The sequence below is a fragment of the Leptinotarsa decemlineata genome, unplaced genomic scaffold, assembly GCF_025532065.1.
Source record: "Leptinotarsa decemlineata unplaced genomic scaffold, Ldec_3_MD MMD2_tig00003348_RagTag_RagTag, whole genome shotgun sequence".
In the NCBI taxonomy this organism is placed as follows: Eukaryota; Metazoa; Arthropoda; class Insecta; order Coleoptera; family Chrysomelidae; genus Leptinotarsa; species Leptinotarsa decemlineata.
In genome coordinates, this window is record NW_027412588.1 from 3313757 (window position 1) to 3341621 (window position 27865).

A 27865-nucleotide genomic window follows, 5' to 3' on the forward strand; every position below is an offset into this window, starting at 1 on the left:
TCTCGCGGAACCTAAGGTTTTCCGCGATACCTCTCGCTCGCCTCACTAGTGACTTCTTAGCAGTCACTAGCATTCGTATCCTTTCAAGACAGTGCTGTTTGGTGGTCAGCAGCACGCCTTGACTCAAAGTGTGATGGATACGTCGTTGGCGGCTATTCGCTGCACTGCGGGCGTGAAAGGCCTGTTGGCCGCCCTGTGATCCATCACACATTGGACACGAGACGCGTGTTGTCTCGCCGACGTGATCTTAGCCTCCATCTTGTGTACACGCCGTTCAATCTTCCGAACTGCTAGGCCGGGAGTTTGTCCTTCCGATTCGGAAACCGATTGGACGACGCTATACACGGCGGTGTTGATTTGCCAGATGTCAACTTCTTCTGTTAGAACACTATGAACTTCCGCATCCAAACAAGCCAGTTCTTATGGCTTCAGGGGCCTAATTCTGTGGAGCGCCCTGCGTGTTCTGATTGTCGTCTCTATTGGTGGTATGGTGCGAGTCTCCTTTCCAGCCGTGTCAACGGGTGGTAGAACTGTCACTTCTACCACTTCGTTAGCAGGCTGGAAAGGAGCTAAATAGCCCTGGCGCCGAAAATAAGATACGTAATCCCTAGATTTTGGCCAGAAAAGGCGGCATGCTCCGGATGTGTTTCACACCACAGAGCATGCAATCTCGCCATGTACCCTCTTCGCGCAGGCTCACTACTCTCGTAGCAATGCATAAGGCTATCTCTTAGCTCATGCGTCCACTCAAAATGTCCGTTGATTATTGGGAACCAAGTGTTGGGTCCACCGGGTGGTTAGCCCTGTGGACATACGGCCGGTACTGGAGGGAGAATAGAGTTCTCCTTCCCGGGTGCGCCTGGGTTGCCGGTCCGGTTTTGCACCAGTTGCTCGGGTAAGTTGTGTCGCAACTCACCAAAGGCCAAGGGTGATAGTAGCCATCCCTACTTTTTACTCATTTATTACTATTATTATTAATTTTTTTTCACCGTAGTGTGCGATGGTCAGGCCCTATCCCCCGAAGCCCCGATACATTTGGGAGGGCGCGCCAGCATTATCAACCAATGACCACTCCCCACACCGCGGGGTAAGTGATCATTGGGTTCGAGAATCATGTGTCCTGAACAAGCGCAGTGAGCCAAGAATGACAGCCTTCTGCATCTGTGCGGCTAAGATTTCTGCCATAGTGCGGCAAGCCGGTATGATTTTAAGATTCGAGAGTAGAGAGGACATCATTCCACCAAGGACTCGAATAATCAGAACAACCATCTTGACAGAGTGATCAGAATAGAGTCTGCGGAGTTCGAAGAGAAAATCTCGATATTTTATCCGTTTTTCCTCCTCTTTTCTGACGATATTCGTCTCGCCAGGAGCTGAAAACTCCACGACAAATATCGTTTTGCTCTGGTGGTCGAGAAGGACCACATCAGGTTTATTAGCTTATATGAGCCTGAGGATGGGGAACGAATAGTTCCAATAAATTCGGCACTTCTCGTTCTCCACAACGGATTCAATATCCCCCGGGCCGTAGGGCAACACCGGTGTCTCGTCAATACCGTAAGAATGCCGTAGATGGTAATATAGCCACGTTACGTCGATGGATATAGGCCGAGACCGCATATGCTGGACATGCTGATAGCAAGTGCATTAGGGTCTCGGGCGCCTCGCAGCAGGCTCTGCACCTGGTGTCAGGAACCTCTTTACCCATCACGCGACTGCGGTAGACTAAGGTGTTGAAGACACCATCTTAGTAAGCCATGATAAAGCCCTCAGTTTCCGACTTCAGCCCACTCGACCTGAGAAAAGCGAAGGTCAGGCGCTTTGATAAGCCAAGGTCTCCAATGGATAAGGATAAGCCAATGCATGGGGTCTTCATGCATTGGCTTATCCTTGTGTTTCCGCAGAAGTAAGGTGATTTCTGCGGCTTTTATCTGAGCTTTTTGCTGAACAGGTTCCAACTCGGTGACAGAGTTGTGGTCAACTCGTTCAGTGTCGAAAACTATACCGAGTTCAACAGCTGCTCGGGCAGCTGCCCTAAAGAGAAATGCTCCAATTCCTGCTCTCTCATGGTCACGGACCATGCAGAGAAGGGGATCCGAACTCCTGACGACTTTACAGGCTGTATCCAGCACCATTCTGTCATGTAGACACTCCAAACTCAAAAGTACACGGCCTCCCTGTTGTCGGGGGAAGTACAACCGTGGAACGGACGATTTGGGATGCAAACTCCTATATTATCATTATTATTATTATTATTAACCCTTTACCGGTTGGTTAGCGTGATTGGTTCATTCAGTCAACTACTATGTGAACATTGATTCGAGCCAACTGTCAAACGACCGATGTTCAGTGAATATAGTCTAACCCGAATTGGAAATCACACATTCAAAGATGAGATCCATTAATCTTTACTTCGTGCAAGTTTCGCCTTCTGAGGATTGGCGTTCTGAAGTGGAGATGTGTCGGTTGGTAAACGAAAAACCTACACATTTCAACAGGTCACTTCAGAAAATTTAAACAATATTGGATTTATCTATGACATGCGAAGCAATAAGATCCATCAGATTCACCAGTAAAAATGTCCAAACTCTGTACCGACGAGGTATCAACATATTCCATAGAGTTTAGTTACACGACATAAATACGAGTATATTAACATAGTATTTATATTTGAGTGTAGTATTAATTTTTATGTATGAAAGAATAGTTTTATATTTTTAAATTAGGTATATTTAGGCATACAATCGTTGACTTTGATGAGCGGTGTGTGAGAGAGGTCCAAAGAAGTTTTTTGATGACTGATTAACATGAGTTATATGCCATTAACGGTTCCTAGATGCCATTTGACGTTTCCTAGACCGATTGATCATCTTCGGTTAAATCAGGTTGTAGATCCCCTTACCCTTTCAACGTGTGTTCGTCAGGACGAATGATTCAAGAGAAGTGGTTGGTTGCGGAATGAAAGTGCATGATCTCTATGCCGCCCTGGCCCTGTGCACCTCTTCCTAACTGGGGTATTTGATGAAAAAACTGTAAACTTTTTACGGACGTTTTAGGGCCTTCACTCAACTGAGAGATGGGGACATTTTAATCGGGAGGGGTTGGCTATAGCATAATCTACAGCTTCCCTAACTAATGTGTTTTCATGAGTTTTCGCTGACTCGAAAACCCTCTGATTCCTCAACTGGATGGACTGCTGTATATTCAACAGCTTCAAATCTCTGCGGATGGCTTCATTCCGCACGAACCATGGAGCATTCGCTAAAAGCTCGTTATGAGTAAAGTCTCATATAGCCATTTATATGATTGGCAATTTGACTTTTATCTGTATAAACATTTTGCTGCATTTCAATGTATATAGCAGCTTTAATAAGTACGCAATACTTGATTGGTATTTTTTACAGTGCCATAGATTGCATTATTTACCTATGTCATATTTTTCCAAACCTACTTTTTATGCAGGTAACATTTTCTCCAATTATTTGACATACAAACTTTGGTCTACTGCACCGAAGCAAAGTCCATAATAAAAGAGAAGATATACAAACTCTGAACCGTTTCTGTTCTGCTGAACATTATCAAAGACCTGTAAATAACGTCATCAAGTATAATACATTTAATTTTTTTCCAGAAATACTATTCAATACTACTGTCGACAAGGCTTTAGGAAGAGGAAAAATTGAAGGATCTAACACCAAGACGGTTACGAAGAAGCTCATTATTGCTGAAGGAAACCAATCATGCAGTAATGTGACGGTTTCTTTAAATGTGAGTAAACTACATGGAATGTGACGGTTTCTTTAAATGTGAGTAAACTACATGGAATACTGTTGCAACTCAGTACTCAGGGCCCCCGTGAGGGCTACTGGCGCATGTGTGCAAAAAAGGATTTGGCGCCCCTTAAGGCATTTTGGATCATGTTTTTTTATTTATTTTTGTGAAGGTAGGTAGGTAGGTAGGTGCTTACAATAAAGCAAAAAACTGAACTTTAGAAGTCATATTTATTTGTAGACTAAAATAAAAAAGGAAACAAACAGAATAAAATCATAACAAAATAAATTAAAATAAATTCTTTCACACCCGTTTTAAAGCATTTACTTAACTAATAGGGTACAGACACGTTGTTTATAAATACTAAAAAATAACCCAAAACTAAAAATCTTTTTTCAGGAACAAATAACAGAAATATTGCCTAACGTCTATTACTTCCTACTAATACTGATAATATTTAAAAAAATATGCAATATGCAGATACTTCTAATAAAAAATACCTAGGTAACTTTGTTATAAACTCAAAAATGATAGCTAGGTACATTAGAAAAATACAAAATACCTATTGTAGCAGCAATATTTCCCAAGACTTTGCTACTACAAATTCATTAATTATATGGCTAAAATTTATACCATCAAAAATGTCTTGTTTGCTAATATTGCTAATAGCAGACAATCTTTCTTGGAGCATTGTCGATCTTAAATAATTTTTAATGATTTTTAACTTTGAAAAAGATAGCTCGCCAGATGCTACAGATACAGGTAATGTCAGAAGAATTCTTAGTGAAATGCTTAAGTTTGGAAGGGTGGAGATCAAATTGTTTTCAAATATATATTGTAAAATACTTAAGGGGTCAGTATCATCAGGTAATGAAAACAACTTTAAGTAAAAAGCAATTTGTTCGAGCCCTTTCAGCTTAAACCCTTTCAAAAATAAAGGCAGAAAAAGTATTGAACTAATTTGATCATATAGTCCTTAAAAAAACCTACAAAATGGTTTTTCAAAAAGATTGATAGCATAAAAACTAAGCGAGTCATTGATAAAAAACCCATTATTTTTTTAAACTCGTACAGGGTCTTTTGACTTTTTGACTATATTTATGTGCTTCCTAGAGCCTTTATTATGCCAGATAGAAAAAAATGTTTTATGCTTATATTTGTTTGCTATTTGGACTATTGAAAATAAATTATATTTCTTCTAATTGTTTCCATGGCTTTCTCTGCAATTCATTTAAGCTATTATAACTTAAAAATTTAAAAACAGCTCACCCAAATGCCCAAATGGTATCAACATATTTTTCAAATCAGAGAAAAAAGGGCTTTTATTTTAGCGCATAGTATACAGGGTGTTTTATTAATGTGGATGCTGCCTATATTTTTTCATTTTCGATGCGATTTTGTTTTTATCTGATGACTTCAGAAGATAATATAGGAAAAAAACCTACAACTTCTGCTTAAAACATTTTTTTCTATCTGACATAATAAAGGCTCTATCTAGGAAGCACGTAAATGTAGTCAAAGACCCTGTACATGACATTTCAATTCATAAAAATATATTTGGGTAAACAAAAATAATTATAACCAGTATCCTATAAAGGGTTGATGTTGATAGTATAAATTAAAGTAGGGACCACTTACCATTTCATAAAAAATCGAACCGTTGAAATTGGAGTATTCAGCACTTAATTTTTAAGAAAAAAGTAGTAAACAAAATATTATACAACACAACACTTGACAAAATAAAAATAATTTTAAATGTAATAATTGATAGGATTACTTATTTTTATGCACTTGTTGCACGGTCCAGTGAACTAACCGGTTTAAAAACGCCTCTGGCGATGCATCATCTCTTTTATATCGCTCCGGGCATTGTTCATGTCTAAACAGGAAAAATCAAGAAACTACCGCCTGACATGTTCTCGCAACATAGGAATCGGCAGTAACTGGATGATATACTAATAAAATTTCGTGTGTATTTATACCTAATCCTATTTAATTTCTCAACTTTTATTTTGAAATCAATTTTTGTTTTTTTTTAATTATTGCAATTTTCGACCCTGGATTTTGGCGCCCCTAAAGGATGGCGCCCGTGTGCATTGCACACTTTGCACATATGGTAGCGGGGGCCCTACAGTACTCGCTTGGCTATTAACGAGAGGATTTTATTCGCTGTTTCACCCATTCATTCATTCATCCAAAATAATGAAAGAACTCATTTAAAACTTAATTAAATATTTATTGTACAAGAAACGGAAAACATACTTTAAATAAACAAACACTCAAATGTTAATAAGAAAAATACATTAAAACACCAAAAACTTACATTATACTGCCACCCAGCAGGATCGAAGAGAAGGAGATGTAATACCGGACGATTTCTTCGTATTGCTTCTCGCAAGCGACGCATAACGCATAATCTTTTTGGTGTTAGCCCCCCTGGACTCTTCCATTGGAGCGATTGAACTTTGGTTTCGATATCATAACCATATCTATGATTCGTCGCCAATCATGACTCTTTCAAGCAAATCTGAATCGCCGTTGATGTCATTCAACAATTCCTGAGCGATGCTCAATTTTGGAACTAACTTCGCTGCCACACGTTTCATGCCCAAAATTTCAGAAAAATTGCATGGCATGAGCCAAGCGATATGTGGACATCCTCAGCATCATCTCTTATAGTATGATGTAACGGAACGACTTTTGGTCAGTTTCGTTGGAAGTACAGGGTTCGGATTACTGGTATTTTTGTTCAATAAACTAGGCCGAATTTCAGTAGATTCAGTTTAATTGATCAGCGTTCAAGATAACTGTGGAAATAAATAAATAAATTCAAATTTGTGTGTATACAATTTAGAAGGGGTGCTGCACCCTTACCTGTGCCAGACGAGAAACCCAGTCAAAATTGGTATAGAATTTCGTGAGTTTCTAAAAATCACGAGGTCACACTTATCATCGAACAACCAAATGAAATGATCGAATACAGAACTATACATATAAAGAATAACAACCAGCGTTTTCACGGAAGAAAACAAAAATGCTCGCACTGGAACCGATTAAACAGGTAGATATATATTGAAATAATTAGGCCTGAAAGTAGGCAATCATCATTCCATCGTACCGCTTCATCTGCCCCCAAGATTTCAACCTAAAAGGATTTGGATGGAAACTCCGTATTGGGGTTGGAATCTTCAATATATCGCTTCATATGGCTAGCATGAAAAGTACCTATAAGCCTTCAAAGAGTATTAGGAATTTCTTAGTTTCCTGTTTCAACACCGATGAGATGGAGTTAGCCTTCAGTAGAACTAATTCGCCGGGCTCAAATGGTACATAGGTCCTACCAGGGTTGAGTAAGGAACGCCTGGCTGCTTTTCCATTCAAAGACTCCCTTGCGAGGTACCTACACGTTTACATGATTACGTCCAACATTGAGAGAACCTGGAAAATATATCAATTCACGGACTGACACAGAAGTCCTGCTAAAGTGTAACTCATAAGGGCTGAAACCGGTACATTCATGTACCATGGAATTCATGAGCTCAGACATACGACCTACTTCCCAAGCTCACGTATTATGATTTTACGAGCAAAACGTACGGAATAAACGGTCGAGCTCTCTCATCACCCTTTCTAAAGGGTTACTTTGAGGATGCCTCACCGAGCTATGGATAATCTTTATACCTGTCTTATGGAAGGCTCGGCTCCACGCGGCCGCGGTAAACTGGGTACCATGATCGGTTAGTACCTCCCTGGGAACTCCCATTTTAGTAAAATAATCCGAACATAGTCGGTTCAAGATTGCCTCAGTAGTAGCCTTCTTGAGAGGGTATAAAATTACCAGTTTGGTGAAAATATCGAGAACCACACAGAGGTGTACTACGCCACTACGCTACGGGGCAAAGGGCCATATAAATCAAGAGCAATACAATCGTCAGGGCCATCGGGTATTATCGAGTGTAATTCGGGATGAGTCAAAATTTGTTTGGTCTTCTGACAAACATCACAAGAAGCTATAACTCGTTTGATGTCTCGGTGCATATTTTGCCACCAAGTATCACGCCGTAGTGCAGAACAAACTTTGAATACCCTATAATGACCCAACAAACCATGATATTCCTTGATAAACTGAGTAACCAGAACTTTAGAAATACATAACAAGTTGACCTCGTCAAAACCTTGGCATAGGTATAAAACCCCTTTGTGTAGGATGAATATTTCGTTGATGTCATTATGGGTTTCCAAAGAAAAAATTATCCTCGACAATTTTTCATCGCTTCGTTAAAGATCAGCTATATTTTTCAGATCTTTATCCAGATGACCTGAGATTTTGATCAAAGAAAAAACATTGAAACACCTATCCGAAGGAAAGGGTAGCCGGTGTCCCGGATTTCGGGAGAGGGCATCAGCTACAATATGCTCAATCTCGAAATCAAATTCTTGTAGTGCCAAAATCCAGCGCACAAAACGCGCGGATAATATTCGACAGGTTTTAAAGGAGGTTTTAAGCTTTGTTGTCACTCAGTATAATGAAAGGCCTACCCAACAAATAAACACGCCATTTGTTCAGAGCAAAAAATATCGAAAGAGGTTCTTTTTCAGACGAGGAGTACGCTTTTTCCCTAGGAAGTATGAGACGGCTAGCATGAGCTAAAATCTTGACCTCGACTTCCATTTTCTGAAACAGGGTGACCCCCAATCCGACGTCACTTGCGTCTGTTTGAACATAATATTTTTGGTTCATGGTCGGATGGTGAAGTAACGTCCTTTTTTTCAACTCTTCCTTTAATAACTGGAAAGAATCTTGTTGTAATTTTCCACACGACCATTTCGTTTCTTTCCTCAAAAAGGCGTGAAGTGGCTCTGCTATACTGGAAAATCCCTTGCAGAAAATCCTGCTTCACATTCTTCGAACTAGGAAAATCTTCAATGACTTGAATTCAATCTTCGTCAGGTTTTATCCCTTCTCGACTAATTTTGTAACCCAAAAACCGTATTTCTGTGGAAAATCACTAGCACTTCTTCAGATTCAGGGTGAACCCAGCAGCGGCTATACGAATGAGAACTTGATGTAAGTATCCCAGGTGTTCCTCACACAATCAAAAGGTCATCCAGGTACGGTATCAAGAATTCCCTGAACTCAATCCCTAATATTAAATCAATGCAACAGTAGAATGAACCGACCGCATTTGAAATGCCGAAAGTCATGACCCGAAATTGGTAGGACCTGGTTTCCACCAGGAACCCAGTATATTTGCGGTCCTCCACATGTAGGGGTATTTGGAAGTACCCTGCACGAAAATATAAAAAAGTAAAATTTTTGGCTTCAGAAAGAGATAACATGATTTCCTCAATTGGCCTCACCATCTCGTGGTTTCCCTCTAATACCCGATTCAGTCTCCTAGCATCAAGGCAGACACGAACAGACCCATCTTTTTTTACTGCTGTCACCAACGGCGAAATATATGAAGTAGAGGCACGTTCTATGATTCCCCACCCCTTCATTTTTCTAATCTCTTTTTCCACCGCCTTGCGGTGTGCGAATAGAATGGGATACGGCTTTACAAAAAATGGTTTATACGTGACCTTTATCCGATGAACATACTCACCAGTTAACCCTGGCCTCAAAGAAAAAATTGAAAACCGGTGAGTAAACTAAATCAATTTGATCATTTGGCAGGTTACATCTGTAATGTTTATGCTTATAAATTCCCAAGGATTACAAATAATTGAGTTGCATAGTGCAAAATGTTCGCATCGTTTAGATTCAGGAACTTGTGGTTCCATTCCAAGGGATGGTTTGAAATCGTCGAATCATTTTTACCCAATCCGAAAGACCACTCATGTTCAGCATACCGTTTTGCGAAATTTCGGCCACAATGTCACACATAAACACTATTACACTCCGGGCACTCAAGCTTATAGACTCCAGATGTCTCCATCTTGTCCACTTTATCTTTGGCATTGAAAAAGAGATCAGATAACCTGGCATGTATTCTGAATACCATTATCACATTGTTTTTCCAGAAATAACCGTCAATCATCCAAAATATGTTAGAGTTACAAATTTCTTGATTTCTGATTGTTTGACCTGAGGTATATTAGTCTGTATGTAAATTTGAGGCTTTGTTTTCTGACTAACTTGGGATTGTAATGTCTGTAACGTTCGGTTTTCTGAATACATTGAACTCAAATTTATTATGATTATGTGTAATGATCAGGTCTAAAAAATTATTCTGTTTTTCCATCTCTGTTTCGAATGTGAACTATATGTTTCTATTGAGATTACTCATAAATGTGATAAATTGGTTCAGCTGTCGGGTACTTCCTTTGAAACAGGCGAGAATATAGTCTATATATCTGTACCTAAAATGAATATGTTTTACCCAGGTCTGTTACCTACAGGATATATAAAGGCTAATATTATCAATTATTTTCAGTTTATTGTATTCGTTTGAAAATATTCTTATAGGACGAAACTGCAGTAACGTTAGTTATAAATAATAGAAGTGGTAAAAACATAGAAAATTGTTTACCTCCATTTCAGTAGCGAATGTAATAGATGGACGAATGGATTTGACAACTTTGATAAGTTTGCCCAACCGTCCACCTGTATCAGTAAAACAGACTATGAAATCTGCTGTGCCATTATAAGAAAGTATTAATCAACTGATTATCGTTAATTTCATTCAGAAAGTTCTTCGCTGCATGAATAAAACTTCTTTCTCATTGTGTTGACAATATCTTCACCATAAACAAATAGTAAGTAGATCTAGAGTTTTGTCTATCTTAATAATTGAATGTTCATTCAATGAGTTGCTGAAATTTCTTTCATTTTTTTTTTCTTCAATTAGTTTATACCTACACTTTGATGAAATTGTTAGTCATTGAGTATGTAGACGGTCATATGATGCAAATAATTGCGTTTACAGTTTTGTTAACTTTTCTGTGAACATATCTTAATGAAGTGTTACGTTACTTGAATACGTTATAGATTTTCATCAAGTATAGGTGTATTCCATCATAAATTTTGAATATTTCCAGAAAAACATACACTTTCAAATTATTAATTTCGGAGTATATATTTCTAATGAATGATACGATAAATTTTGTCAATGATTAATACTTAAATGAATCTTAAATGGTTGGTGGCTGCGAATCATATTACTAATACCGTTTTTGAAGTTTCTCACAAAAAACCATCTTCTTATGACATAAAATTTATTGAAATGTGAATGAAATTCATTTAAAATATGTAAACATATTGTTTTCAGCCTCCCGAAAATTTCAACTCCTCAGCAACATCAATTCCAATAACAGCTTCGCTATATTACGAACTCATCAATCCTAAGGCTGTAAAAGGAAATGTTTTAGAAACGCCTATAATGGTGAACGATTACGATCGACTATGCTTGAATTGTCCAGTGTTGGACATTTTCCGTTCTAATAAAACGTATTACGAAATTCATATACCGTTTACCCTGGATTGTGGAGAGGACAATGACTGTAGATCAAAATTATTTGTTGATATGAATATTCCGGAACTGAGGTTAGTATTATGTTTAGTGGAAATCGTAATAAATCATAATGAAATTTTACAAATTTAATATTTTCCTTGCAATAAATTTGCCAGATAATATAATGCAATGTGCCACTAATCGCAAAATGAAAGTAACGCAGAGGACGAATATTGAGTTTACTTATGACAACAAGGAGTTACTACCATTCATATAAAACAGTACTTTCTGATATATTCCTGACAGCACCAGCCATTGTACACATAATCAATAAACTTAAAAAAACGATGGATAGAATTTTTAGAGAAATTGACATAAAAGTACCTTTTAACACATCAAGTTCACTCCAACGTATTCGGGAACCTGAAGATGAAAATATCGAAACTGAAAATGAAAGGTCTTAGATTTATGTTATGAATAAGTTATGGGAACTGTGAGAAAAGGTATATTGGTATCTTTTAGGTTCTCCAAAGCTACACACTCTTTGGAGAAGGTTCATAAAATAAATGAACATTGCCTGAAGACTGGGTCGTATGACCTGCAGACCGGTTGTATGCTTTCTAAAGCATGAATATGGCAAACTAAGACGCGATTATTATCAGGTTGTTTCAAATTTTTTGTCCGTTTTTATGAGTCTAGATCAAACTATAATGTCTCCGTGAATAATTATTCAATTTATTCAAAATAAGCACCATTTGAATCATTGCATATTTGTCAACGTACCTCCAGTCGATTTATTCCATCAGCATAAAAATTGGGTGTTGATAATGAAGTTGATGGAGTCGACGAAAGCCGTTTTTCCTGATTCCGATTTTCGAAGGTTCTACCGGTGAGAAAATTATCGAAGTACTTGTAAAAATTGATGTCGGTTGGCGAGAGGTCTGGGGAGTACGGTGGGTGAGGCAAATTTTGATTCGTAATGTTCTATAAGTTTTTCAATGGATATTGAAAAAACTGATACCAATGGGATATAATGAAAAGGGTTTTGAAGAGATGAGTCTCCTTTTTTAAGAATGAATAACCTTTGGGAATTTGAATGGATCTGGGAATATGCCAGTTAGAAATATGTGATAATATCTTCGTGGAAGGAAACAGAGGTATACTGGATGTTTCCTTGATAATGACACTATTGAGTTCGTTAGCATAAAAACATTTGGAGTTTTGCAATGATATTATCGCTCTTAGAACACCCTCCTCAGTAACTGCACCTTAAAAGAAAGAACTCAGGAGAGATGTAACATTTTTGAAATTGAGTATCTCAAACTGGCAGTGTTGGTAGTGACATAATAATATTTATGCAGAAATGGATTCTGACCCTCTGCTTATATCAGCTGAAATTTTCAAGTTAGAAAAATATCGTCACATCTCCTTGTGGGTATCATTGAAACATACCACTGGAGATCCGTCATGTTTTGAATGGCGCAATAGTGAATATATTGTTTGAAGGTGGTTGACAATGTTTCATTGTGCATTTCATTAGTCGGACTTCCATTGTCTAATATAATATAAATTGATTTGAAATTCCTGAAAAAATCTGTAAAAAATTAAAAAGATTAGCTGGAAAATAACAATTACATTGAGCAAAAAAGTGAATATTGCATCCACCAGATTACTTACTATAAGAAACGTGGCAAGAAACAGAACATAATTGAGTTTGTCAAAAATATCCCTTTCACAATCGGTAGTGTTAATTTCAGCATTAGAAATAATATGACTAGGTCTGAAAGATGGAACCTAATGTGCATTTCAAATTATCAAGATATGTTGATGTCGACATAAAATCAATATTTCACTACGTAATACAAAACTTCACACAGATAGATTATAATTTTCTCTTTTATCAATTCAATACCAAAGATCTCAGCGTTCTGTTCACTATTGAATATAATCAAATCTATTGGCTTGAATGTTGTTGAATTCATGAGGAATATAGCAGTGCCGCCATGTTGTAGTTGTTTTCAATAGAAGAAAGCAGCAAGTAGGTATTCAAACTGATTTCACTGAGATTTTATTTTCTCTACCATTGCTTTGGAACCGATTAATCAAAGCGTTAAATATATCAATCAATTCCTGGGGGGCCTTTACAGACCCCCTATAATCGGAGATTAATGATTTTCCAATGGAGTGACTCCTTTTTGAAAATAATTCTTGAATTCAAATCTGCGGATCACAGAACCTTGAGCTGGAATTGAAGCACTGAACGGAATGATCACAACTTTGTCACCGAGTTGAAAACCGTTCAGCAATAGGCCCACATGAAAGCCGCAGATATCTCTTCTCTACTGTGGAGTCAATACATTGGTTTGAAAACCTTCGCTTATTAAAGCACCTGTCCTTCGCTTTCCTCAGGTCGAGTGGGCTGAAGTCAAAAAATAGCTTTATCATGATCAGCCAGGATGGCATCTTCAACAGCTTTGTCTCCAATGGTATTGACAAGACACCGGTGTTACCTTACGCTCCGGAGGATATTGAATCTGTTGTGGAAAAACGTTAGAGGCGAATTTATTGGAACTGTTCACTCCTTCTCAGGTTCATACAAGCTAATAAGGCTGATGTATTCCTTCTAGACTATAAAAGCCAGACGATATTTGTCGTGTAGTTTTCAGCTCCTGGCGAGATGAATATCGTCCGAAAATAGGGAGAAAACTGATGAAATATGTATATTTTCTCATTAAACTCCGTATACTCTATCCACACCACTTTTTTGGGATTATTGTTCTGATTATTGCAGTCTTCGGCGGAATGATTCTATCTCTACTGTGGAAACTCAATTTCATGCGGGAATGCCGCATTAAGGCAAAAATGTTGACCGGACAGATGTAGAACACTGTCATTGTTGGCTCATTGCGTCTTCTCCGGTCACGTGATTCTTGGACCTTTTAATTATCAGGTTTCTGGAATTTCAATCACATAGATACCTCTGAGACGTTGTCATATTCTGACGAGTCCGTTGTTCCATTCGGAAATATTGCGATCCACTGGTTGTAATTTATCATCTGAATCTTCTTGTCACATAGTTTTATGGGTTCTGAATGGCAATTTTCATATGTTTGCGTGAATCGGATAAGATGCACCCCACATTGAGATTGTGCTTCAGCTCGGTGTGCATGATAGGGGATATTTTGCAATTCTTCGAAAAGATCATTAGCTACTATAATGGATGGGTATTGAACCGCTATTTTGGCAAAGGCATCCTCCAGATCTTTTAATATCTTCAGAATTGAATTAGTGGTAGCTATTAACTGTGGGAATACCGCATTTATACCCAGTAATTCATATATTTCAGCATATGATGTTATCTTTTCCTTGATTGCACCTACTAGTTGCTCGAGTTTCTGTTGAATTGTTAGTTGATTCCTCGCTAGTGTGCATAGTGTGGAATTGAATTTTCTGATTGCTTTTGTGATAAAAGAAATCTGTTCATCCATTAATATTTTTTGTTCATTTTGGTGATACTGGATTTTTGAATTGCATCTTCATATCGTTGTTCCGTATCAAAATTGCCGGTTATCACTTTTACGAAACTGCCAAGAACATTGATTATTCTTCGTTTTATGCGATTCAATATTAGTGTGGGAAACAATTGGAATAATTTAACTTCAATTTCTTGTAGTTGTAGTTGTAATCCATTATGTGAAAGTAGTTTTTTATACCATTGCTAGAATTGGGACCATGTCTTGGAAACCGGAATTTATATGAGCGATAACATCCTTTATCAATTGAAATTCTTGAATCAGGTCCTGGAGGTCAAATACTCTGATGATGGTCGAATAGTCTATAATATTCACGGTTGTGACAAGTTTTTGGGGCAGCAATCCCGGATTTGCGATTATTTTTGTGGTGGTCATTGTTGAGGGTTCGACTATCCCAATGGTCCAGGAGTTGTTCTGGAACAATAGAGTACATTACGTTATCGAAATGTAACCTGCTTTTGTGATTGATACTATTTAATATAATGCATGTATTATCTTAATTTATTTGGTCGATAGCAAAACGACCTAAATAACGGATTTCCATATTCTTTCTTCCGCTTTCTGGTTGTCTCTTAAAGACTTGATCTCCTACTTTGAACGCGTTTTGTTCCTTTTAGTTTTCATTTCCGCTTCAAATGAAACGGATTTTATCATTCAGAAGTATTTCCTTGGCTATTTCGTATGTGATATTTTCTTGCGATGATCGTCAAAAATTTGTTGGTAATAGGTAATATTAATGCTCATAAAATATGCCGTATAGATTTCTGGAAACCCCCAATCAATCTATTTGTTTGGGGGTGCGGGGGTGTTATAAAGTGAATGTTGATTTTATGAAATTTCAAGTTTACGTTATTCTCAAGGGAATGACGGGCCTGCGTCTCTCGTATTCGATTTTTTTTGCAAACTAAGCAACAGTTTATGAATTATTTTACCGAGTGCTTCATCTTAGGCCAGAAGTATTTTCTTTTGATTGCTATATAGGTTTCATTGATGCCTTGATGTTTGGTTTTTCCCTCGTTATCATGTTTGATGAGTTCTTCTTTTTCCAAAGGTACTTCTACAACTATTGTTTTAGTCTCAAACCTTACCAAAATTTGATGGTCTTCATTGAAGACAGTACAAATACATTTTTCCTTGTCGAAGTAGCAGAAGTATTTCTTTATTGATTCGCAGAATTCAATGAGTGGAGATTCGATTTTCTCTTCATTATTATCTTGGGAAATTTGAGCATGGATTATTGTTCGTTTTCTTCGTTTTACTACTTCTGGTGGTGCGGGATTGTTGAAAGCAGTAGTTATAAACTATTTCACGTTCTGGTCGATTGCATCTGGTATAATCTATATACTATCTGGTGGTTCTGCTTCTTGTCTGGAGTCTTAAGTAGTTTCTGGAATATCGGGTATTGGTGGTAGTTCAGGTGGTATCAGATTTTTGACAATCATTGGTTCTGGAATAGTCGGTGGGGAATCAGGTGCACGAAAAACTTATTTTCGTTGGATTCCCGTGTCCACAGGCTCTGGGATGATCGATCTGTTTCTACCATCCGTGTAAGGTGAATTGGGAGTTGTTCCAAATCCGTATCGTTCTCAACTTGGGTGGATCGTGCATCAATTTCTATTGGATTGATTTATATCCTGGATACAGTACCACCGTTGGTTTTGTGTTTTTTCTTTTTTGTATACGACTATGTAGTCATATTCCTCTAGGCGAAGTCTTCATCCTACTAATTTTGAGTTGGGCTCCTTCAACGAAAAAAGCCACTGTAGTGGTTGGTGGCCCGTACATACAATGAGCTTCCTTCCATAGAGATACGGTCGAGAATACTTGGTTGCCCAAACAATCGCAAAGACTTCTTTTTCTGTTGTCGAATACCTTTGTTCTGTGCCGTTCAAAGTTTTTGACGTACAGACGATAGGCTTGTCCTTTCAGATTTTTCCTTTGGATAGCTTATAGTGCAAAATTGCTCACATCAGTGGTTGAAATGGAGAGCTTAGTAATCTGGCTATTTCAGAATAGGATTGCTGATAAGAATTTCCTTGAAGTTTCAAAACTTTCTATAAAGTCTGCTGAATGTACGATTTTTGCATTCTTCTTTAAGCATTCGGTTAAGGGTTTAGTCAGCTCAACAAAGTCCTTCACGAGTATAAGTGGGAAATAATAGTTTTGGCTTCCTACTTCTACATCTTTATATAATGAAATGTGGTAATCTTTCAAAAGAATGAGGAAAGCAATCAATTTCATGCATGATCTACACATCTTTGTATAGAGTTTTCCTTTTGGAATTGATTGCTTCCTCCTTCAAGAATCTTCTGTTATACATGAGAAATCCAAGGAATGCTTTAATTTGCTGTTAATGTTTTGGTATTGGAAATTTTTAATGGGTTTGGTTCCACTCCATCTGGAGTTATTATATGCCCGAGGTAAGCGACTTCTTTTCGCAGAAATTCACTTTTGTCCAACTGGATTTCTAAGTTGAATGTCTTCAATCGTTCAAAAACTTATCTGAGGTGTTCCTATAGAGGTGTGGAAAACATTATGGTGTCGTCGAGATACACAAGATATTTCTCGTTCTGTATACCTCTAAAGATGTTATTCATGACGCTATGAAACATCGCTGGAGCGTTTTTGGGCCCAAATAGTATCCTCTCGTATCCGTGCTGAACGCTGTTTTTGAATATCTCGTTGATTCATCTAAACTTGGTAGAACCCCGAAGCGAGATATAAAGTATAACTTATAGTATAAATTCAGATCATTCATAACAATATTATCGAAACATTATTAGTGTACTATACAAAGCTATCATGGTAAAAAAAAATTGTGGAATTTGTTATCGTTGAATATTGCCATTATGCAATATAAGAAAAAAAAATCCGCTCTCTTCGATCCAGGACCGATCAGAAGTGAACCTAATGTATACTTTCTGTAGGATGAAAAATGTTGCAAACAGTTTATTAAGACTAAAAATTCGATTTTTTGATAACATGCCGTACACAAAAAATCCAAAAGTTAGTTTGGAAAAGCTAGCTTGTATTTTAAAAAGGGTGAAATGGAATTTTATTTTCAGCAATGGAAAATCATACATCGTTGGATCAAAACCCTATCTGAAACTGATGGCATACATCAAAAACGAAGGAGAAAATGCCTACTCTACGAAACTGGAAATCGTCTTACCAGATATCATTGTTTTCAGACAAATTGGTCCAAGATGCAGAACTTTGAATTCATCTGCCATCAGTTGTTTGGTGGGAGATCCGCTTCGTGAAAATAAAATGGTATGTTCATATATGATTCTGTATTCAGTGCTTCCCAAAAGTAACGGATAAATTAAGGACCAATAAATAACATTTTAAAATCATTATTTTAAATTATTCAAATTGTTATCCATTAATAGCGAGGCAATGCCCTATTCTGTCAAGAAGAGTTCCATTTCACTTTTCGAATAAATCCATCGGGATTGAACTTTGTGATTTTGCTAGTCATTCAATAGGTTTCGGTATTCCAATACATCGAAATATTTCGAAATCGGATGTGCTTATTCGTCTTGATGCAGTTATTCTATTTATGGCTGGAAGCGAGTAAACACATGCTTTGCACGTCTAGTTAGAGCAAAAAGTAGTAGAGCAAAAGCTATTGAATTTCACCTAGCACTATCATCCTCAATGGCAAACTTGGAAGTTTCGAAATAAGACACCTATCTTATTTCCTCATCAGCATCTTGCACCTATTGCAAGATGAAGCACTTATTTCATTCATAACATTACAACTTCATGTCACTGAAGAGACGAATCTACTTATGTCACGATGGCGCTTATATATGCCATGATAAGCTTACTTACTTATTATTCATCGAATGAGCGTATGAATGTTTGTTTGAAGGTGATTGACAATGTTTCGTGATGATTTTAACTAGTTCGGACTTCCATTGTCTACTATATAAAATTATTTGAAATCCCTGAAACAAGTAAAAAAGAATAATTAAAAAAGAATAGTTGAAAATAACAATTATATTAAGCAACAATAAACCTGAAATGAAATGATAGTGAAATAACCTACAAGTAAAAATATAATAATTGAAAAAATAAAAATTAAAGGAATGAAAAAAGAAAATAATAAAAAAAAATATAAAAGTGTAGAGATTCCAAGTCACGTTAGTTCACGACGTTTCGATTGTTGGTATCTACAATCGTCTTCGGGTGATGACTGGACTGATTCCTCCGAGAGATGACTATTTTATAGGTCGTTGAAATACTTTCACTTTCTCTACTTTCCATTTTCCGCTTCACTGATTCCGTGAGAGATGACCGTTTTGGCGGGAGTTGGTCATTTGTCGTTTGATGATGGGTTTCCATATGTTTCGTATATCTACGCTGGCCTGGCTGAATACGTTGTTGGACAACATGTATGCGGCTTCCTTAAATTTTCTCCTGAACCAATGTTCCTCTCTGTGCAAGATCTCAGCTTGGGACCACTCGATGTTGTGTTGATGGGTCCAAACATGGTCTGCTATTCCTGATTTGCTGGTTTCTCCTCGCTGTGCGTGCTTCTTGTGCTCAGCAATGCGAACATTCAATGGCCTCTTACGCGTATGAATGCTCAACAAGTCTGTGAATGAATGACGATACTGTTCGTTTTAACTCAGTTGTATAGTTATCAATTTCAACATATTTGTCAACCATTTTACTGATAGTTTTTTTTGAGGTGAGAGACGGCACCACAGATATTGATGCCTGGTTGGCTCCAATACGTAAATCCAACTCTGAACATTCCGTCGATGAAGTATAACCGATAATTAATTCAAGAACCCACACTACTAACTAATACATATCAATATTTTTTGGAAACAGTATGCGCTTTCATCATCCATTTTGATCCGCCTAGTAATGACATTTATATTTGTTTATGTTACCATTCAAAATTAAAGAAAAGATGACATTTCTAATTGAACAAGGGCTTTTTGGATAGTTCCTTCATATATTTTGATCAATTCGAATCACAAAAATTTTATGTGGCGTCATCTCGTGGGGAAGAATGGAGTTGAAAGTATTGTCATAAATTGGTAATACCAACAATGATATAAATATAACTTGTCTACCGCTCAATATTTAATAAATAGTGTCAATTAGGTTCAACATATGCAATTGTGTCTACGACGTTGCTATAGCAGTTACAACGACGCTGGCTCCAGAATTATTTGAATATATCATAAATTCCTTCCTCATTACAAAATCACGAATTTATTCTGTTATTCCAAATGAGAAATATCTATTCATCTCAAGGATAATTCGCTTCAAAAATTTTTAAAATTGAAGTGAAAGGGGGGGGGTGTGTTGAGAATGCCAAATATCAATTCAAAAAGTCGGTAAGCTTATCCAAAATGGAAGTAACAACGTACCAAATGAATATAATTATTTTGAATGAAAACATGAACTAATGACTATCAATTGTGTAAATTAAATTCACTACGCCCCCAAGCCTATCTTGCAAATTCTGTATAACACACACAATTATTCATGTCAATAGTTCACAAACAAGTAGTGAAACAATTGAATTTTCAATAAAAAGTAAATAAAAATAGGAAGAGGAGAGACTGGAGGGTGGTACTTCTGAAGATGATTGGGATGTAGGTGATATTCAGTTCACCAAGTGAGTTTATAATCCCAATTTGAATTTGTTAGGATTTTTTAGAATGTTTGAAATTAGATGTATGATGTATGATTTTGGCCCATTGAATAGAAAAAAAAATTAAAAGGAGTTTGACGAAATAATTGCATTATGGTCTTTGATCTAGCGTTTTTTGGTAGTTGCAGATCTAATATTTTTTATGTTCATGAAACATTTGTTTTAGGAGCTGGGTTGATATTCAATGATTTAGTTTCTACGTGAAGTTGTTGAAAAAGTTTTTTTTAATAATGATTTTTTAGCATTTTGTAAAATAGTAAGTGAGATATATTGTATGCGTCTCCCAAGATGGAATACAATAATTCATAACTGACTCGACTAATTGAGGATATGGAATAAGTTAATTATTTCTTGACAAGATGTCATGTAGATCATAAAATTCATATAATAATATCTTCGAAACCATATAACCCCAAATAAATGCTTCTTGATTTTGACTCAGTCTTTTTTCTAATTCTATAATACAAATAAATTTCATCTGAGAAAATGTTCAGTTTCATTTCTGAGTTCAAAATATTGCTAACCACTTCTCTGGGGTTTTCTTCAGTGTTCTTGGGTTTATTGAAAATTCTGAAGCACATTAATCGTTTTGTTTGGTCTAATTTAATGAAATGTTCTCGTGATTCTGCTTTGTCTCATTCCTCTTCATCCAATGCACACTTAATCTCTCTATATGGACATTGTGTTCTGCTATTATTTCGTTCAGTCTACCATTCAGGTCTACTACTGATTTTTCCAAAAAACAAGAATTTCGTTTTGATTGTTTTTGTTTTGGCAGTGTTGACACTTTGTAATGGTATTTTCATAGAATATTCTGATTTCAGGGTTTTCTTTACTTAGTTAACTGCATTTCAAATTCCTTCTCACTAAAGCCAATTTGTCATGGCGTTCCTCAGGGTTCTGTCCTCGGCCCGTTATTATTCATCATTTATATGAATCACTTATGTAGCTTCATTTCACCAACAAAATGTGTTCTGTTTGCCAATGTGTTTTGTTTCTAGGTATTTATATTGATGCTAGACTTAGTTGGTCCAGCAACTACTCGTAAGTTGTCTAGTGTTTTATTCTTTATTTTTAGACAGTTGAGAAATGCTGTAGGTTTGATGACACTGAAGATAGCATATCATTCACTATTCCACGCAGTTATTTAATTTGGAGCCTTGATTTGGGGGCATTTCACAAACTCAATCACAATTTTCAGATGTCATGAAAAACCCATGCGAATTATGGCAAACGTAGGATATAGGGAACACTGTAGTCCTATTTAATTTGAAATAATGCCACTTCCTACATCATATATTTATGTTGTGTTGTTGGGGATTCACAAGAATATTGAGATGTTTCCGAAACACTCTCACAATCATGATTATTCAACAAGATCCGCATGTTTATTGAATAATACAAGACACAGGTTAGCAGTTAGTCAAAAAAACTCCCTAAATTTGATTTATACAACTATCTCCATCCCTCAGTTAAATCTTTGGATTTCAGAAATTTCAAAAATAATATCAAAAGATATTTTCTCAACCACTGTTTCTACAAAATTGAAGAATATGCTGCTGTAGCTGATCAATTCATAGTTCTTGGAAAATGATTCATGTTGAAAAGCTGGGATAAAGCCTGTTCTTATGTTTGTTAACCTTTTTATATTGATATCTTCATTTTATCACCATTCATGTGACGCTGTGATCATTTAAAAAAAATTGATGCCAGTTTTATTTATTTATAAAATTTACTACTTTAATCTAGAGACTTTGTTGCTCATTTTAAGTGTCTGACTTGGTACCTATAGTATATAGTATATGTATGTTATATCTTGTTTTTCACAATTCACTTTTTAAAAATTTATTTATTTCTTCATAAACACTTTATTACAATATTTGAATATGATGTGAAAAACTTGGAACATTAACTGAATAAGTAATTGATATGAACTATACTTGAGAATGATTAAATCGTTAATGAACGTCTTTCTGAACTCACAGGGTCTATTTATGTGTTTGGTATGAAAAACAATATTTAAACAGTGTCAGCAATTGCTTTGTCTGGAGCACAAGTGTTCATCTTGCTGATACTGCACAATTAGCACTTTTAGCAGGAATCTGTTATCGCTTTGTAATTTGATACGTGTGAGACGATAATTCGCATATAACAACTCCCCTTTTATACAAAAAGTTGTTGCTTTTTGCTGCAACTTTTCACAAAACATTTTCCTTGTGGAAACTGGTGTCGAGTTGGATTTCCTCTTCTATAGGTTCCTGGAGGTTGATACTTGGTCTTCTCCTGGGGATGAATCTCGTTAAGATACGGGATGGTTGTCTGTCTGATCTTGGATTATTCTAGTGTGGTTGATTCGAAGTGGATGTTATACCGATTCGTATAGGTCCTTTTCGTCTACATTTGCAAAAGATGTAAAGTATGATTAATACAATGATCAATGTTATAGTGCAATATGTGAACCATGATATGTGCTTGTTCACAAACGGCTCATTGATAAGTTTATCCAATTCTTCGGAATATTGGTTTAATTTATGTTGAGCGATGTTCAACTCGTCAACGTTGATTTTGTTGAGTTTCAGCGGTTTCAGTTCTGGAAGATATCGTTTTTCAGGAAGATGATCGCAACAGCTGTATGGTATTCGAACGGCATGGTTTTTGTATGTGACGTTCTTATATCTATCGACGAAGTATTTGGAGTGAATTCTAGTGCTTCCAACGAATGAGCTGCATCCAGGTTGGAGTTTTAGCAGGGAATTGGTTTTGATCACTCGTGTAACTGGTTCCATATTTTCGCAGTTAATGGTGATTCGTAGAAATTCAGATATTGTTATGAGCCACAAATTTAGACTCAGTTCCTGGACATTGTATTCCGTAGCGTAGATCAATGAAGACTGGCAAGTTTTCGGGAGGACGGTCAATCTTCTCAATAGTTGGGCTTCGCATATAGCTTCGCTATCAATCGGGTAGGGTAGTAGATCGGAACAGATTCTTACGCCATGATTCAGAGTTTTACAGTTTTCTAAATTTTGAAGTAAAATGTACAACAAGGATTTGTCATCTCTCGCAATATATTTTTGAACAGTTAATAATATGTGATGAAGTCCCGTTCGGTTATCTGGAATTGGTATTTTGGTAAAAGTCGATACAGAGTGTATGTTTCTGGTTCGACCAGTGGAATTTTTAATATGAAAACAATTCTTTTGTCCACTTGATATGCTTCAAGTTCGATGATTTCGATATATTGAGCAACATGTGAGAGCATTGTGGGTAAGGGTAGATTGTTTTTATGGAGTGATTGAGAAATTTCCTGAAGTGAGTTCATTAGGTCATTAGGAGTGATAATTGAACTGTGAAGTATTTTCAATTTAGCGAATGTTATTGAATTCAAGATGTCATCAAGAGTTGATTCCAAGAAAAGATAGCTTTCCATTAATGTTTCACATATTTCCAATGTTTTCAATTGTGTTTCATAATACGCAAGATCGTCTGAAATATTATAGATTGATTGTTCTATTTGCTTGATATCTCGATTGAAGGTGTCTTCATCGATTTGAAGTTTTTGAATAGTTTTGCTGAAATTTCTAATTACTGATATTCACCGATATTTGATTTTTCAAAAGGTTTTCTAATTGGTGTTCGTCTTGAGTGAGTTTATTAATACAGTTGGTGTAATATTCGCCATCTGACGAGTCTAGATTACCAGTAATGGCTTTCCAGAAGATACCTATTCCATTAATTCTTCCGCGTTTGGATCTTTTATAATAATTTTGTATTTCTCGATATTTCAAGTCGAGTGAGTCAGATATTTGGGTCAATAAACTAATGTGTGTTTTCACCTCGGTTTTAAAGGATAACATTCTAGGGTTTGATTGGTCAAAAGTATATAGCATGTTTTCCAAAATTTTGTTGTTGTTATTTAAGGCAAATTCTATGGAGTCCAAGTCTTTGTAGACGAGAAGAGTCCATTTATCATTGGAAATTTTCAAAGTGCTTTCTTCGTGAAGAAAAATTCCTATTGTGTTATTAATGGGTTGAACGGAGTATTGGGAATGTGTTGTGTGTGTTGCTGAAATCAGCAGGAGAATCCTGAAAATGAAATCAATTTTCAGTACAAGGTCGTAGTCTGTCAAAATTTACTTTTGTTTTTTGTCTTGTCTTCCAATTAACTAGCATTGCTGAATTTTGGTAGATTTCTATAATTTCAAATGGGCCATTAAATTTGTTTTCTAGTTTATTTTTAATTTGGGATTCTTTAACGTAAACATTGTCTTCTACCTTATACTCAGGTATATTTTGTGCAACATTTCTATCGAATCGAATTTTGGATTTTTTTTTGGTTTTGTGTTCTTTGACGAGCAATTATATAATAATAAGAGATTTTATTATTTAAATCTCGTATGTACTTGGTTACGAGTTCTTTTTGGTTGTACAGAGTTTCGGGTCCGAATAATAGTTCGTAAGGGGTGAATCCGTGTGTTTTGTTTTTGGTGTTATTGTAACAAATTATTGCGTATGGTAAAATACCTAAGGGGTGTTCATCAGGGTTGTCAATTTTATTTGTTCTTATCATTTCTAGAAGGGTCGCGTGAAAACGTTCTAAGGAACCGTTTGATTGCGGATGGTCCACACTAGAAAATGATTGTTTAATGTCATAAAGTTTACAAAGGTCTTTCAGTAGGGCGTTGTTGAATTCTCGACCGAAGTCACAATGAATTCTGAGTGGAGTTTCGTAGTGCTGAAAGTATAGCAGTAAAGTGTTTACTACTGATTTTGCTGATTTATTTTCAATTGGGTAAGCTTGGGTAAATTTGGTGAGTTCGTCTCGAATTGTAAGTATATAGTTTTTTGTGGGAATTTCAAGAATGTCAATGTTTATTCTCTCGAATGGTGTTTTCGGAGTTTCTGTAATGACTAAAGGGCTTTTGAGGTTTTGTCTGCAAATTTTTGCTTTTTTGCTTGTTTCGCAGTTCTTAACGAAATTTTCTACGTCTTTGATTAAATTTGGCCTATTATATTTTTCTTTTACGCGTCTAACCGTTTCGTTTATTCCTCGATGTAAATTATTTTTTCCTGAATAGCATTGGTCCATTACGATGGGAATTTGGTCTTCGTCGGGAGTTCTTGTTAGATTTTGGCATACTGTTATCTCAATTTCTTTTTCAGCGAAAATGAAAGAAAGAATTTCCAAAATTGATAAATCCAAATTATTTTCGACAAAGTACGTTTTGGAACCGTCTATGTCATCTGTCCATTTATAAAGGATAAAGAATAGAATTTCTACGGTTGAGGTATGATCGAAGGGTATAGCGATTATGAAATATTTTCTGTCTTTAACGGTTTTACTTGAGAGAATATTGATTCTATCGTTGTAAAATTCGGCATTTTCCTCGAATATGTCATCTATGATTTCATGATGAAAATCTTCTATTTTGTTTTGACAGAAAAAAGTGAGGATGTATTTATGTGATTTGTCTAAAAGTTGCGAATTGTCAAATTTGATTTTTGAGTAGTCAATCAGGGATCGAGTTTCATATAAGTGACTGAAATTTTCGTATTCTTGTAAAATTTGTTCGAAGGGGGTTTCTTCGTGTTCTGGTGTTTTGTGTTTCTGTGTCTCGTGTTTCTGTGTCTTGTGTTTCTGTGTCTGTTGGTTTGTTCGTTTCATCGATTTCGTTTGAAGCGAGTATCGTAAGTTTTCCGTGAAAATTTACACATTCTCTGAAGTGATTAATTTTGATCCGTGATAGGGCATCGGCATTTTTGTTCATTTTGCCAGGTTTATACTCTATTTCGTAGTCGTACTCTTCTAATTTGAGTCTCCAACGTGCTAGCCTACTACCTGGGTCTTTTATTGAAAAAAGCCAAGTGAGGGGTCTATGGTCAGTGATGAGTTTGAACTTTCTTCCGAACAGGTATGGTCGAAAGTGTTTCACAGCCCATACAATCGCTAAAAGTTCTCCGTCAATCGTAGAGTACTTTGATTCAGCGTTGCATAGTGTTCTGGAGGCGTATGCTATGGAAAGGTCTTTTCCTATCGGTCCTTGTGAAAGAACAGCTCCTATTGCAAATGCGCTAGCATCTGTCGTTAAGAGGAAAGGTTCTTCGAAGTTGGGATAAATCAAAATTGGACTAGAAGTAAGGGCTAATTTTAATTCGTTGAATGATTTCAAACATTCTGAGTCGAATTTAAATGGGTTATCTTTTTATAGTAATTTTGTGAGTGGTTTGGAAAGTTTGGCAAAATTTGGTATGAAGCGTCGATAATAACCAGCTAAGCCTAAAAAGGATTTGATTTCTTTTGGGTTTTTTGGTTGGGGGAATTCTTGGATGCATTCAACTTTGGAGGGGTTTGGTTAAACGCCGTTTTTCGTGATTACATGTCCAAGATAAGCGACTTCTCTCCTGAAAAATTCGCATTTGTCAGGCTGAATTTTCAAGTTGGCTTTCCTTAGTCTTTTGAACACTTCTGTCAGTCTTGGAATATGTTCGTGGATCGTTGGTGAGTATATAATGATATCATCCATATATACAAGACAGCGCTCGTTTTGGATGCCAAGGAGGATGTTATCCATCACTCTTTGGAACGTGGATGGTGCGTTCTTTAATCCAAAAAGCAAACGGACAAATTCATAGTGACCGTTCTCAACAGAGAAAGCTGTTTTTGGAACGTCTTTTGGGTCGATTTCGATCTGATAAAATACTGACATTTTCCAAGCTGATCTAGCAGGTCGGAAATGTTGGGTAACGGATATTTATCGGCTACTGACAGTTCGTTCAGTTTTCGATAGTCAATCACAACACGCCATTTGGGTTTTCCTGAAGCATCTAGCTTTTTCGGTACTACCCAAACAGGGGATGGCCATGGGGATGTCGAATGTTGAATGATACCTTGATCAAGCATTTTGGAAATTTGGGTTTTGACTTCTTCTTTGTGAATATTAGGGTATCTGTAAGATTTTGTAAACACGGGTCTCGCATTGTTAGTTTCGATTGTGTGTTTAATTTCATTTGTGGAGGTGAGATTGTCGCTTTCAAGATAAAATATGTCAGAAAATTCTAAGCATAATTCGGTTATCATTTGTTCTTCTTCATGGTTTAAATGGTCAAGTCTGGGTTGGTTTTTTATCTCTTGAGTTCTGTCAATTTATTTTAAATCATCGTGAGAGGTGTTAAGGTTCAAAATTGATTCAAAGTCTGTTATTGGTTCGAGAATAAGGTCTGAAAAATCGATTGTTTTGGGGATTGCGTTGGCATTTATGATGGATGTCAAAAATTCACCATTTTTGTCAATTTTTACTGAAGCATTTGGTATTCTGACTTTATCTTTTTCTTGCGCTAACAATATAGCGTCGGTATTTTTTAAGTTACTTTTGAGTTTGAATATTCTTTCTGTTCTGGGTTCAATTGAAATTTGGTTTGGTTTCGAA

The 27865-nt window shown here is 36.4% G+C and overlaps 1 protein-coding gene across 1 annotated transcript in view; it reads left to right on the forward strand.

Moving 5' to 3' along the window:
* The window catches only part of LOC111505489 (integrin alpha-PS5), a 184506-nt gene that overhangs the window by 127358 nt on the left and 29283 nt on the right, over window positions 1–27865 (forward strand). The window contains exons 12-14 of the mRNA XM_074178103.1: window positions 3632–3768; window positions 11043–11317; window positions 17824–18031. Of these exons, the coding sequence (XP_074034204.1) occupies window positions 3632–3768; window positions 11043–11317; window positions 17824–18031 (620 nt within the window). The remainder of the gene's footprint in view (window positions 1–3631; window positions 3769–11042; window positions 11318–17823; window positions 18032–27865) is intronic.